Below are 14,229 nucleotides of genomic sequence, written 5' to 3'. Positions count from 1 at the left end.
AAACCCTCTATTGTAATCCAAGATAGTAGCAAAACAGTAAGAGAGTCACTTAGATGTTTCCTTCCAAGTATTAGTTCTTTACATCCATTATTGGTTTACATAGTCAAGATTAATTACCTTAATTACCTTATAATTATGCAGAGAGACTTAAGAAGAATTTATTGGTTTTGCTGTCATAAAACTGCAAGGGGAATTTTGTCATGGACTTCTAGTGCTATGATATCACTGTTAACAACTTGACTAAGAAACTAAATGAAAATCAGTCATTAAATATGCACAAGGCATAGCATTTAGATGAAATGGTAAGGAATGTTTTTTGTGATACCTAATTCATCGAAGTACGTTTCTGTTCCATCTTCATCCATTACTGAGCACACAAGTCTTGCTTTCAAAAATGTTGTCCACTTGTTCACGAGACTGCGCTGACCACCTGTGTCATTCTGGAAAGGAATATTATTTTCAGAAAAGGAGAAATAAAACACAGATAACATTTTACTGGGTTTTCTCACATTTTTCTCAGGATAATTCATTATCTAGATAATTATCTGGTAAATTTAATATTACAAATTGAAAGGCCTAAGCCAAATCCCCTCATCTAAGCATTCTATATGCAGAACAAACCAAGAACTAGTTTTCTGAGTGGACTAGTTTCTCTGCTGGGCTAGCAGAGTTGGAGGGTTGGGCAGTAGATTTTGTGCATCAGCAGTGTATACTGTTATGACTGGAAGTGACTGTGGAGCTCTGCATCACTCATTGACCCCCAGGATAAAGTCCATGCTATCTCTAAAAGGTCTCATGGTTCTATGGAGGGATGTTTCTTCTAGTCCTGAGAGCAGCATAGCTGCACCTGACCCAGTAAGCCACACTAGCACATGAGGTGATGATAAAGAGTATTCAGAAATGATGGCTAGTGTGGGTCAAGCTAGTTATGCACTGTTGCTAGTCCTGCTAGCTTGGGCCAGAGATGGCTTGGTCACAGCTCACTCATGGATCTTTCCCATTTTCCATGGTTCAGGGTGGGAACTGTAACTGCCAAACCAGGTGATGCAGCCCTGAAGTGAAAGATCCTGACCAACTGTGCTGGTAAATGCCTTGTGTCCTCCAAACTGCATAACATGATGTCACCCAAGGAAAGAGAAAAACCAAAATGTAGAAGCTACTGAAATGGGGTTTCAACGAAGTGCTGTGCATGTTTCACTGATGCTGTTGGAGTTGGTAATCCAACATTTTGGGTGACTTATAAGGAGTCTTTTCAGGGGGTAATATATGTTGCCAGTCTTTAAGGTGTTAATACATGAATATGATGATATTATATGTATACAAGTATAAAAATATGACTGGCTCAAATTTATTTTAATTCACCTTGGGATTCTGCCACTGGCTTCAGTGTAAGTCTAAAAAGGCTTAGGCCTTTCAAAATAATTTGGGCTTCATCATAACAGTAAAAAATTTAATACAGCTGTAATTGTGTGAATTGTCTTCTTTCAAAACACCCAAATTGCCTTCAGGCACTCTCACTAAAATACAGAGAATGGAGATGATAAAAGAGATCACATGCCTCAGCATATTGCCAGTGAAGGACAAACACCTTCACGCCCAGGCACAACAACATCACAAAGCATCAAATACCATAGAAAACACAACTTAAGGACAGGGAATATATAAACACTCACAATGAACTTCCTGAAGCCTTCCAAAAGAAGGAATGAATAGGCTACCAGCAATTGTGCATTTATAATTCTTGTCTCATTAAAAAAAAAATTGATTTCACCAGAGATATTAATAGCAGGTTCAATCATTTTTTCATCTACAGTTGATTAGAGATACAAAAAAACTGAAACAGAGACAATGAGAAGTGCTGTGAAAAAAAATTAATTATTCCCCAGGAATAGCCACTGAATTTAAATTTCCTGTGCACACTTTTAAAGTTAGGCTCACACATGCATCAATGCAAGCAAGTAGAAAAAACAGATGTCATAAAAATGAAAACAGCATTTTAAAGTTAAATCCACCAATTTAAAAGCTTGCTATTTCTGATGTGCTTTAACTATTTTGAGTGTGTATGTGTGAAAGCCTTCACTTCCTAAAGTTCATTTTTATTAAGAAAACAATGTCTTATTGTGTGTCTTATTTGTGCTAGGGACAGCAAGGTTGAAAACTCAACACTGGAAACTATTCTGACTCAGTCAGAGAAATACACAAATCCCTGAACCTCTACATTTTCACAGTCTTACACGTATGGTCAGATACATATAACCTGTACAGAACCTAGCTGCGAGCTCAGTAACTGCTCTTCTTAATTATGAATGGTGACACAGAAACAGGAAATTCTGTCAAATCAAAGGCTTTTCAAACATTTAGTATTTTAGATTATCATGTCACACTAGCAGCTTATCCCAGCAACCTAGTAAACAAAATAGTTCTTACTGGGCATACTCTTGCAATCATTGAATGAATTTGCTTTGTGCTGCCGCTGTTGTCTGTGAGTCTTTCTTTGAAGAAGAAGTAGATTTTGGCATCATTGGGGTCAGTGCCATCTGGGATAACATGAGCATCCACAAAAATAGGCTCTGAAATGAAGAAGTTTACCAAAAGGATGAAACCAAAAGATGTATCAGTATAAGCAACAAATGATTTGACATTTACTGACTGCTTCAAGGAAGTGCTGAATACACCAAATATCAGCAGGTAAATGGCTCCATGCTGGCAGCCATATGTGCTTGCATCCTCAAATTTTATTTCACGTCCTCAAACTTTATTTCACAGCTCCTCACAAGAGGAGCAGTCCAGAAACAATGGTATTAGATTACTGCAGAGACTCAAGGACTTCAAGGAAGAAGGAAGAATCAGTGTGTTTTCTGGGGCACCAAAGGAAAGTCTCATTGATACAAAACATAAAAGTAAGCTGGAAGGGTTTAAGAATATAACAAATAAGGTTCACAGATAAGAGAGGAAAACAATTTGTATAACCCAGAAAAGGAAAGGAGAGTAGGCAAATGCTTGAGCAGCATTTGACTTCATATCAGAGGCTGGTAAACATAATCAAATGCACATGCCAAACACTACAAAGGAGAATAGGGAGAGAACAAAATAATTTATAACTTTAACAGCAAACAAATAATGGAGAGCCAGGAGCCCTCAGAATACCCCTTTTGACTGAAGAAGTGGCCCTTCTCCCTGCATGAAGGCTGTGTCTTTTCAATGATCATGCAAGATTGCTTGTTAAGTGCAGTATAAAGGTTGAAACAATCCGATACAAAGGTTGAATGTCTGACAGAAAACTCAATTTGAACTGCAGTGTTTTTCTGTTCACATAAGTCTGTTCTCAATTAATACAACAAAAGTCATGACTCTGGCTCTAAAAGAACACAGAGATAAATTGTACCTGTTTTGAACAGGTAGATTTTCCAGAAATTAGGAGTTTTTAAATTTTCTTTTTCTCTAATTCATTTTAGGACGCACATGTTAGGGTGCACAGATAAGTGTAAGAATGTATAACAAACAAAAAAGAAAAATTTAGAGAGCAGACGTAGTTTCCCTTTCGTAGTGAAATGAATTTGTGAATGAAATCTTGCGATTTCATTGTAGTCACAGCCAGACAGGAATAATAAGTCACCATAAAAAATATTAAGACAAAACCACAGTAACTTCAACATACCTAAAGGTTTTTTAAAACTGTAACTGCTGCTTTAGTTGCTCTATAACCTTTCACAGCTACCTCTACTCAGAGGGTTAACTACCACTTTAATGTAAATTGGTTTAATTGGAAGGAGTCTTCTTACCAGTAAAGACAGGGAGAATTATCACAGTGATGTCAGTGACTCAAAGAGTTATTTGATTCCACTCGGAAATGAGTTTTTCTGCTGTGTTTAGATAACCAATTTCTCACCACTGAAATAAGTGGCAATGATCCTCACTGACTTTTCTGATAGTGAGACACTCTTCTGCACACATTTTGAATGCAAGTGGTGGTGAATCTTCTGTGCAGATTGGTCACCTTTAATTAACTGAAGCTGGTGGCTTGGAATCAAACACTGATTTAAGGCAATATCTGATTCATCAAAGGTGAAGGCACTTTTCTAGAGATCAGACTGTCTCCAATTGCCATAGGAAAGGTTTTCATACACTTGCCCTCAAAGAGCTTGGTTCAGCTTTTATGTAAAAAAGGCCCTCAGGTAGGGTGGCCTAGGTGTTTGGTTCATGCAGAGATCCCTCTACATCTGTGCATTGTCTACAATTTGTATTTACACATTTCTTCATGGTTCAGCTTCATAAATTAAATTCAGAGGCAAGCTCTTTAAAAGATAAGGTATTTGTTTTAAGCAAAGGAAATCAGAATCTCTGTGACACGCAATAAAACTCTGGTAAATTAGAGGCATTCTCACCACTCAGCCATTTGGAGTTGTGCTGGTCAGTCCTCACTGCATTCCTCCTGGTCAGACTGCGAAAAATGGCTGCATCCGTCCCCATGAAATCAATATACATTCCTGAAAAAAGCTCTTCATCTGGAAAGAATTGAAATATAGGGAGAATTGTTATGGCTTTTGGGAAAAAAAAAAGAAGTTTATTTTAAATTCATCAGCTCTATTTACACAGGAGTCTATACAGATAAATAGTGGGTCATGGGAACGAGGTTTTCTCTGATTTACAAAGACTCAAACTAGAATGCATGAAAGTAATCAGATTTTTCTTAGAGACTTTATGGAACTGTACCATTAAATGCCACAGCAGAGCTGCATACAGGGGAAACCATTCTTGATAGGAAGTTTAGTTGCCCCATTTGCAGATAAGGACCACTGGAGAATAAGGCTAGTGTTATCAAAAAGTAACACATTCAATATTTAAACATGCACTTCGAAGACTTATTTTTTTTTTTATGAAAGTAGTTGAAGTGACTGGGTTGAATTTATTGCTGCTGTAAACTGGCACAACATCTATTGCAGTCAGTGGATCAGTGCCAATTTTTACCAGCAGCATTGTTATGGCTGCCCCAGGCAGCCTCAAGCTGACTTCAGTATTACAGAAGCCAGACAATCATATCATTGAACTTTACTCAGAGTAATATGGAGCAACAGTTGTCTCCTGTTGTGTACTTGGTTCTAAGTAGAAGATCATTATGCTTGAGCAGAATGAGACATGCAACTCCTACATTAAGAGAACTATGAGCTTCTGCTCCCTGTGCAGGGCTTAAAACTCAGCCCATCAGTCAGGATGCCTATCTGTGTTTGTTTCAGTCTCTGCCTGTGTGCATAAACATATGTATATATAATTACAATTATAATTACATATACTATCATTTTCTACTCTGTGAATAACCAAGCAATTTCCACTGACTAATGACAATGAAACCCCAGAGTAGAAAACAGTAGCTAAAATAAACTCTAACTCTCAGAGTGGGAGTGGTGGCTGAATACATTCCAGTACAGCTGGGTCCCTTGATTGATGTTTTTGTCTCTACTCCTGGACTACCCATACAGTGTGGTCAAGCTGGCAGGAGTCACAGGCTCAGAAATACTTGAGTCTATTTTCATGCTCTGTATGTATGTGTGTGTGTTCATAATCAGCACGGAAGCCTATTGAGAAGCTCATGTGAGGATCAGAACTCTGGAGACTTTGCTTTTCTGCTGCTAACTGGAGCCTGAACTGAACCCTGGCAGGGCATCCAGCAGCCACTCTTCTGCTCTCAGCTCTCCCCATGATGACAAGATTCTTAGACAGGGGATTTAAGCAATGCATTTGCTGCATGTTGCTGAAACATTTACTTCTAGAGCAGGTATTGACAGAACTATGTTAGATCTGGACAAATTAATAAATTATTTGGTATATTTGCCTCCTTGCCACAATTCATCAGAACTTTATTTTTATTATGCAAGAAATAGAGATCAGGTTTTTGGTTCTCACTAAATGTTATGTACAGTCCTGTGCATATACACATACACATGCAGTTCAGCAACAGTACTACACTATGTAATTTTAATCCTATTATATATCAACAGTATTACTTATGTCTTAAGCATTCCTAGTGTTTGTTTGCTAATCATGTATCAGGGGAGATCCATCAGTTCCACTTCCTTCTGGTAAAATCCTTAAATTCCACACAGTATTTGATCTGCACAGCACAATGAGTTCACTCCACTTTGTTACTGGGGGGAATTACTCAATTGATGAGCTATGAGATATTTTCTAAATATCTCATAGTTGTGGTAGGGAGAAAGATATGCATCCTGCACACTAGTATTGCCAAGCTGCTTCAAAGCACTTTTTTTATTGCTTTGATGCAAATGCACCTCTGTGCAATGGCAAACTGTAAAAAGTTCAAATTTATTTTTATAGCACCACTTTGTTCTGAAGGGTGAATCAGCTTTCCTGCTGTATTCTATGCTGGTGATGCCCAAAATGGTCAAGAAATTGCATCTATATTTAAAAATGGTTATTTTATTCTAGAAGAGTTAGTTGGTCTGGTGGTATTTACTGTCTTCTGAAGGAATGGGAGGGAATTCCTCCTGCAGAAAGCTAAAAGGTGAGTCCAGTAAATCAGCTCAGTCCCCTCACTACAGCATGGCTGAGACTTAGAAAATGTTCATGTTTCTATCATGGATACTGAGGCCAAATTCACTAGAGCTTAAGCCTTTGGAAGTGACTGGACTCTGCAACACAAAGTATAAAACTGAAACTAGGGACTCTTTTTAAAAGGAATTTGACCTTCATGGAATAATTTAAACTTTGTAGATGAACTGTGCTATGAAAGATAAGTCGGACTCTAGGGAAGGTCTCCTTGGTGACATAAGAGAGACCAAGGAAGATAACAAAAAATCTATTAAGATGAACAAAGCTTCCACAGATCTACTGTAGGAAAAAATCAGCTTACTGTACAAACAGTAATTCAGAAACAATGCTCTTTAATGTTGCTACATGAAATCCAGAAAGAACAAGGAAAGGAAACAGTCATTTCACTTAATAATACCAGAATGGCAATGAGTAGCAGTGGACTTATCTATCACTGACTTTGAACAAACATCTTCTTTACACAGTGAGTGCCTGTAAACACTGTTCCTAGATCACTGTTGAGATAAAGATGTAAGTGAAGCCAAGGTTCAGATAGATGTCTAAGTAGCATTTACCTGTTCTCCAAAGGTGTTCAATTCACATCTCTGTGAATAGATATACTTATCCTTTGTACTAAATATATATGCAATGTGGAATCAAAAAAAGAAAAAAACCCCAATTTATATTTTGAACAGGCCATGTAGGACAGTCTGTATTACACTTTCCTTAAGATCTACAAGACTTTAAAGGAAGTATCTCACACAATATATAATTGATGTAATTGATTTCAGAGGAAGCTGAATGGCAGAAACACAGCACATTGTTCCCTGGTAAACTTTGGGTGAAATACAGAGTACATGTGTGCAATAAGTTTTATTTACTAAGAAAGTCTCAAAAATCTGTGCAACTGTTACCTCCATAGCCAAAAATACAGCAAGGAGCAGACACATGTTGAAAAATCAAGGCTTTGGCACTAGAAGTGTGTGAACATAATGTAAATGTGAAAGGTCAGGTTACACTGAGTATGTATTTCCAGCTCTTCCTGGTTGAAAAAATGAAAAGTATCTTTTACAGATGACTTAGGCTGCACAGAGTGTATTCCCCCTTTGAGTTTTCTCGTAGGTGTGCAACAAGCACAGCAGAAACCTTTTATTGTTTCACATTGTGTCCTTTCAGATTCAAGAAAATGACAAAATTTTTTGGGTATAAAGCCAATTGAAGAATGAAGAGTTTTACAATAGTTGGTGGGCTCTACAGCAGCGATGACAACAGAAATGAAATTCAAAGCATCTGAAGTTTTCAGGCTTTATTTCCCTGGCTACTCTGAGATATTACAAATAATTAAATACGACACAAGTGCTGTATAGGATGAACAAGGTCAGAAACCATTCAAATATAAATGCCAGACAGGGTAATGTAAAGCTGAAACTATTCATGGGAAAAATGTATAATCTGGAAAAGGGAGAACCTTTTGTTTCCTGTGTCTCTCTCCCCCTTTCAATAACTTATACTTGCATTTCATTTGTTCACCCACCTTAAGCTCCACACATGCCTTGAAACATGGATGGACCAACCCTTGTGCCCATCAGCCAGACAAAGGTACTGCTCCTGGGAGGCTGAATTCTGTGTCCAGCTCCCTTGGGATATTCCATCAACCCACCCTCCACATGACCAGATGGGTTTGGACCCCAGCAGCCTGGAGTATCTTTACTTACTGATCATAACAGACACCGTGTTCACGTTAGGGTTGAAAGAACAGCGTCCCTTTCCTGACTCACACTTGGAGTCGATCTTGAAGATTTGTTCCTGCAAAGCAGATTTGTGTGTCACTTCTCATGTCAGAAACCATTACACCTAAACCAGTTTTTATGCCTGGCTTTTATGCCTGGCTCTTCACAGCATTAGCAATGCTCTGTTAATAGTGCTTTACTGGGCATTTTTACTGTACTATTGGTAGTTTAAGACTTCTATTCAGAATTCCATCATCTTGTTAGATAACACTGACATACAGTTATTATCAAGACTCTTGCTATAAATTCAAGACACTGAATCAAAAAAAAATGTTCCCTCTGTCTCTGTTAAGGATAGGTTGACTGATCTCTGCAATAATATCTGTGGAGATTGCTTCTGTGGTTTTGAAGTTATTTATCATTTATTTTCTGAATATATTGGTGTACTTATAACTGTCTAGGACATTATAATAAAGCTACTAGAACAATAATACATATAAAATAAAAATCTCTTATGACAACTGTCATTAGATTATAGCATAAATCATTTGGTTGTTACTGAGTTATCAGACCTCCAAAAATCCCCCAAATGACACTTATTTTCTTCAATGCCATCTCTTGGATTACATGTAGAGCTCCAAATCCACAGTGATAGATTATTTATCTACACCCCTTACTGTGGCCTGAAATCTCCTGATTTTTTTTTTTTTAAGAGAACATAGTACAAGGATTTGTTTCTATGTTACGTACTTTATGAACAGGAAATACATTTAGCAGAGTAGAAGCAATTTGGACTACAGCTTAAAATACAAACAATCTGAATATCTTTAAAAATCTGCCCATTTTGGTGCAACTCTTCACTTCTTGGTTCCCAGCAATACTAGCAGTGTGCTCAGAAAGAAATTACTCAGGCCCAAGCTCATCCCTTAAATACTGCAGTCAGTAATGGCAGATATAAGCTGACCCAACACACACTGAGTCCCCACACTGTATACCAAACAGCTTGTTCTTAGGCTCCTACAACAAACTTCCAATCTTCAATAAAATGGCCAAAATACACAATTGCAAAAAAAAAAAAAACAAAACAAAACAAAACAAAAAAATCCAAAAAACAACAATAAATAACCACACTTAAACATATCAAAAGAAAAACGTAGTTGACAAAAATTCCAAAGAAAGGCTTCTATGAGGTAGATGCCAACAATTAGTAATTTGAGAAAGGACAGCAACTCTGTGTTCCCTTTAACAGTTAATGTAAATCACAGGGGAGTGGGGATGCCACACAAGTCCCCAAGCAGCCATTTGGCACCAGAGAATTGAAGATTACACCAAGTTCAAATGCACAGCTGCAGCAGGAAGTTTTCATGTGATTGTTCCCTCTCTTTCCCCCTTCTTCTGTTTTCCCTAATTTAATCTCAGAGATCTTATCTATTGTTCCAGTAATAAGCTCTCTAAACATTGTTAAAATATAAGCATGTAGTTTCTAATATGATCTTGGGTGGTTTCTTTGTTGTTTTTTTTTCACTTCTAGATTATATGCAGCTTGAGTCTAATCCATGTTTACTATATTAAACCACTGTTTACCAATTCAAAATGCCCATTACTCCTCTACTAAACTAGCTCCAGGATTACACCTGATTTTCATATATATTAAACTACTATTTAGTCTATAATTATTTCACATAGGGATTACACTTCCTTCTGTTTGCATTTACTTTGACATTAGAATATATTTTGGGTGAGTAAGGGAGTAATTACCAAACACCAAAGTATTAAGTGTGCCAAAGAAGAAAATTAATTGTTTTATAACCTCTGTTTCAGGGAAAAGGGCAAAATTTTGCCTCATCAATGAGGCAAAACCCCCATTTTTTGGTGAGCTTATGTGAGATCCTGGAAACAGAACAGCTAAACAGGCCAGTTCTTACGATTTTTGGATATGATTCTGTCAGGCTTTGAAGCTTCTAGAGAAAAACAGATGTTCTTTCTAAAATATTCATTTTGCACGTGCAAAAGCAACCTTTTGTGCATTGAAAACTGTACCAAATTGAAGGTGAAATGATACAAGCAGAGGAAAAAAAGAATTTTCACTAGTCCCATCAGCATTGCATAGTTCCTCATACTGCTCCATCAATTAGTCATGCACAGATATATGCAATGAGTTCAGAAGGAAATTCTTGGGTTTAAACTGTTATGCTATTGTTGGCCTGTACAGTAATGGCTTTGAGCATGAAGTGCCTACAGTCAAGTGTCTCTCAGACTCCAGACGTCTGAAACAGCAGTTTATTTAATCAATTGATCATAGGCATGCAGCTAGACAGACAGGCTAAGTGAAGCTGGTTCTGCTTTTCCAAGTCATGTATCTTTACTTTTCATTTAAGAAATTTAACATCTTGCATCATCTGGAGATGTCATTTCCTGCCCTCCCCTCTGTCCCCAGTCTCATTTACAAACAGTCTAAAATAATGACATTCAAACTTCTCTGGGCTGCAATACCAGTACTTAAGATGATAAAGAGTATTACATTAATTAAAGACAAATGAGATCACCGTTCATGTTTTAAATGATTTTTCAAGAAATAGAATTATGCTGGGGAAAGGTAATCCCGGTTTCATAATACATCAAAATAAGTCAATGCAGAATTTCTTCACCAGAAGGATGGATTTACTTACTTAGTTCTGCTTGCTTCTGCTTTTAAATTCAGGCCTATAATCTCTACTTTTAGAGAATTTAATAGGACTGAAAGTGCAGTGATTCCAAGTGCATGGTCTGCTAAGGAAGCTGGAGCCAGGTAAGGATCTACCAAAAGTCACTGAGATCATACCATGCAAACTGACCTGGAGAAACACTGACTAATCACCTCCCTGGCAACCTCTGCAGCAATCTTGGGTCTTGGCCAGAATTCTCAACCCACTCCCAATTAAACCAGTGATGAATTTCTCAGTGTCTTCCCGAGAAGCCAGCCCACCTTTTAAAGCTGCCCTCACATGGCAAAACTCCAGGTACATGCTCTGATCTTCCTTCCCAACACATCTGCTTCCACATTGTTCTGGAAAATATACTGCACACCCCAGTGCCTGCAGACATGAATCTGACCCAAAAGCTACTGAGATGCTGCCTCCTACTTAAGTGTCTTTCTTTTTTCTTTCTGATTTCTTAATTTATTACCTTTTAGATTTGCACATAAACAAACATTTCACTTTCAAATCAGGAAACTTGGACCATATACTTCTGAAACATCTGGTACTTAGACTGAAAATACACTCAATGAAACTGAATATAGAAAAACTGGAGACCTATCTAGAAAAAGTATGATCTTACAGTGAAGGGAAACTTTTCAACTTCATCTGGGCACCATCTAGTGGGGCAAAACTTTTGCAGTAGATAAAGTTCCTGTGCTGGGATTGCAACTAGATGGTGTTAAGCTGAATTCCAGCAAACTTAACCTGAATAGCTAGCCAAATTAAGGGCTTCTCCAAGAAACCAGTAACACATGGAAATTATAAAAAGTAGACTTTGTATTTCACTTTTCATCTAACTGGCTATTTCCTTTCAAGAATTTGTTGGGCATTTTTCCACCGAATGGTAGGAATGAATTCACCAGCCAATGTCAAATAAAAAGTACTATCAAGTGTATCCCAGCATTTGGTATTGTCCATTGACTGTGGACAACCATCATATATTGGACATATATATATACATATATATATGACAAATATTGTCCATATATTGGACAAATATATCAATGTTGAACAACCATCATATTTGAGGCATGGTTTTGTTTCCAGCTGATATCAGGTCAGAAAACTGCAGACCTTTGCTCTTTTGCTATTTTGTCACCATGATATTTTTATGAAAAATCCTTTTGCTAGGATTTTCTCCTGGGAAGCTGAGAAGCCTCAGAAAAAAAATGCAAACAATAACTATCTGATGGCTGTGGAATGTGGTCTGGAGATGGTTTACCAATAGGTGCATCTTTGATTGGTTTCATGTGAGTTGTTTTTACTTGATGACCAATCATGGTCCAGCTGTGTCGGACTCTCTGTCTGTCATGAGTTTTTATTATTCACTCCTCTTCTAGCCTTCTGACGAAATAATTTCCTCCATTCTTTTAGTATAGCTTTAGTATAGCATTTTTAATATAATACAATATCATAATATAATAAATCAGCCTTCTAAGAAATATGGAGTCAGATTAATCTCTTTCCTCATCCTGGGACCCCCGAACACATCCACACTATTTAACATCGGTGAAGGAACCTACTGGCACCACTGATTCCTGCATCTTCAAAACTTTGAGGTTTTGCTTCACACCAGCAGGGTGGGCCACAAAGTGAGTGGGCAGAATGAAAGGAGAGTTACCTCAGACCTGCGTCCCCTGTTGACGTAGACGCAGACGGGGCTGAAGGCGCCGCTGCCGCAGACGTACAGGTGGGTGCGGTTGTACGACTGGATCACGCGCACGAAGTTCCCACAGCCGTGCTGCAGGGAACACAGAGAACAGTCACGCCATGGGGGCAAATGTTAGGAGATGTTGGGAACTCTAGAGAGTAGACACGACATATAATTTTAATAGCATCATGGAAACAGCTACTGAGGCTGTTGGTCTCTGGATTTGGACAGCTGTTTCTTTTCATGTCATTTTGCCTGCTCTGGGAACTGGGCTCTCTCTGATTGAGCACCACAGATGAGTTATAGAGGAGTACACATAGCTCTCCTACTTCCACACAGCAATCCAATTTTCATTCACATATTTCTCCTGCATGAGAAGAAGCAGGACCTCTACAGGAAACCAAAGTGTAACCTTAGGAAGTTTCCTTGAAGGGCTCCTCTGAAACAGTCTCTTTTTCTCCCTGATTTGTTCCACATAAATGGAGATAATTAAAAAGAAAACAAGTCCAAATATAAGATTTTGCTATTTGTATAAACAATTTATTTCCAAAACTTTAAACTGAGGTTTGCAGTCAATTGTTGCTTTGTATGGAAGACCTCCAGTAACATCTTCAAATCAGCATGAAAATTAAACCAGAATGTTAAGGGCCACACAGTTCACAGCATTGGATTTACATTTTTTCTAACTCTTTCATTTTTTCCTGTGATGAAGTGTTAATGCACTTTAGGTTGAAAATAGATTTTTTTAATGAATACATTTTCTTACCCAGATCCCAGAACTGCTTTCATATTCAACTTTCCAAACCTCACTCAAGACAGTGAGAATTGCATATGTTTTATGAGCACAGGGTTGGAAACTGCCATCAGTCATCTTCATGAAAATCAGTAGAGTTAATCCTTGTTGAGCAGACTGCACTGGTTTATTTACCTTTAAAGGCATTCGCATTTTTGGTTCAGCAGGAGCCAGCACCATACAATATCATCTGAAAACTGGTGCACAACTGGGGTTTTCAGACTGCAGGCAGTGGGTACCACAAACCCTCACAGTGTGCTCCTGGGGGGTGCAGCCAGCCAGAGAACTTCCACACTGCAAAGGGCAGATCAACAGGCTGTGCAACATCACCCCAGGACACACCTGGAAAAGCACCATTACCTACTTTGATTAGTAACAACCAAAAAAGGGAGGAAATGGACACTGCATATCTTCTCCCATCTGTCAGAGTCTGAAGGTGCATTCTGTTTACATCGCCTGATTTTCCAGAATTTCACTTCATAGATTGGCTTGCAAAGCATTTCAAAAGAAAACCAAGCACTTCTTTCATTTTGCTTTGGCTGCACTCAAGGTGCTCTCACTTTATTGCCAAGTACCTAATTTGTGTGTATGAGTGCATGTGGATTATAACTTACTGTAGGATCCTTGCCAGCCATTTTGCACTCTTCAACCTTGTTTGCTGATGCTGGCCAGAAAATCTGTAAGGAAAGAAATATTGTTCAAGTACTATATTTATTACATAATTTTAAAAATAAATTTCACTGCCTAATGTACACTAATAGATTAATATCT

At 38.0% G+C, this 14,229-nt stretch overlaps 1 protein-coding gene across 3 annotated transcripts in view; it reads right to left on the bottom strand.

Annotated features, from left to right (window-relative positions):
- SEMA3C (semaphorin 3C) overlaps nucleotides 1-14,229 on the bottom strand; it is a 115,565-nt gene that overhangs the window by 35,433 nt on the left and 65,903 nt on the right. For all 3 annotated transcript variants that reach the window (XM_064421886.1, XM_064421885.1, XM_064421887.1), the window contains 6 exons: nucleotides 14,073-14,135; nucleotides 12,636-12,755; nucleotides 8,262-8,352; nucleotides 4,386-4,505; nucleotides 2,428-2,570; nucleotides 326-440 (listed from right to left, as the gene is read on the bottom strand). In XM_064421886.1, the coding sequence (XP_064277956.1) occupies nucleotides 326-440; nucleotides 2,428-2,570; nucleotides 4,386-4,505; nucleotides 8,262-8,352; nucleotides 12,636-12,755; nucleotides 14,073-14,135 (652 nt within the window). The remainder of the gene's footprint in view (nucleotides 1-325; nucleotides 441-2,427; nucleotides 2,571-4,385; nucleotides 4,506-8,261; nucleotides 8,353-12,635; nucleotides 12,756-14,072; nucleotides 14,136-14,229) is intronic.

Source organism: Passer domesticus, chromosome 5, assembly GCF_036417665.1.
Source record: "Passer domesticus isolate bPasDom1 chromosome 5, bPasDom1.hap1, whole genome shotgun sequence".
Lineage (NCBI taxonomy): Eukaryota > Metazoa > Chordata > Aves > Passeriformes > Passeridae > Passer > Passer domesticus.
Note: the sequence above shows the minus strand (reverse complement) of the source record. Positions and strands in the feature narration are given on the sequence as shown.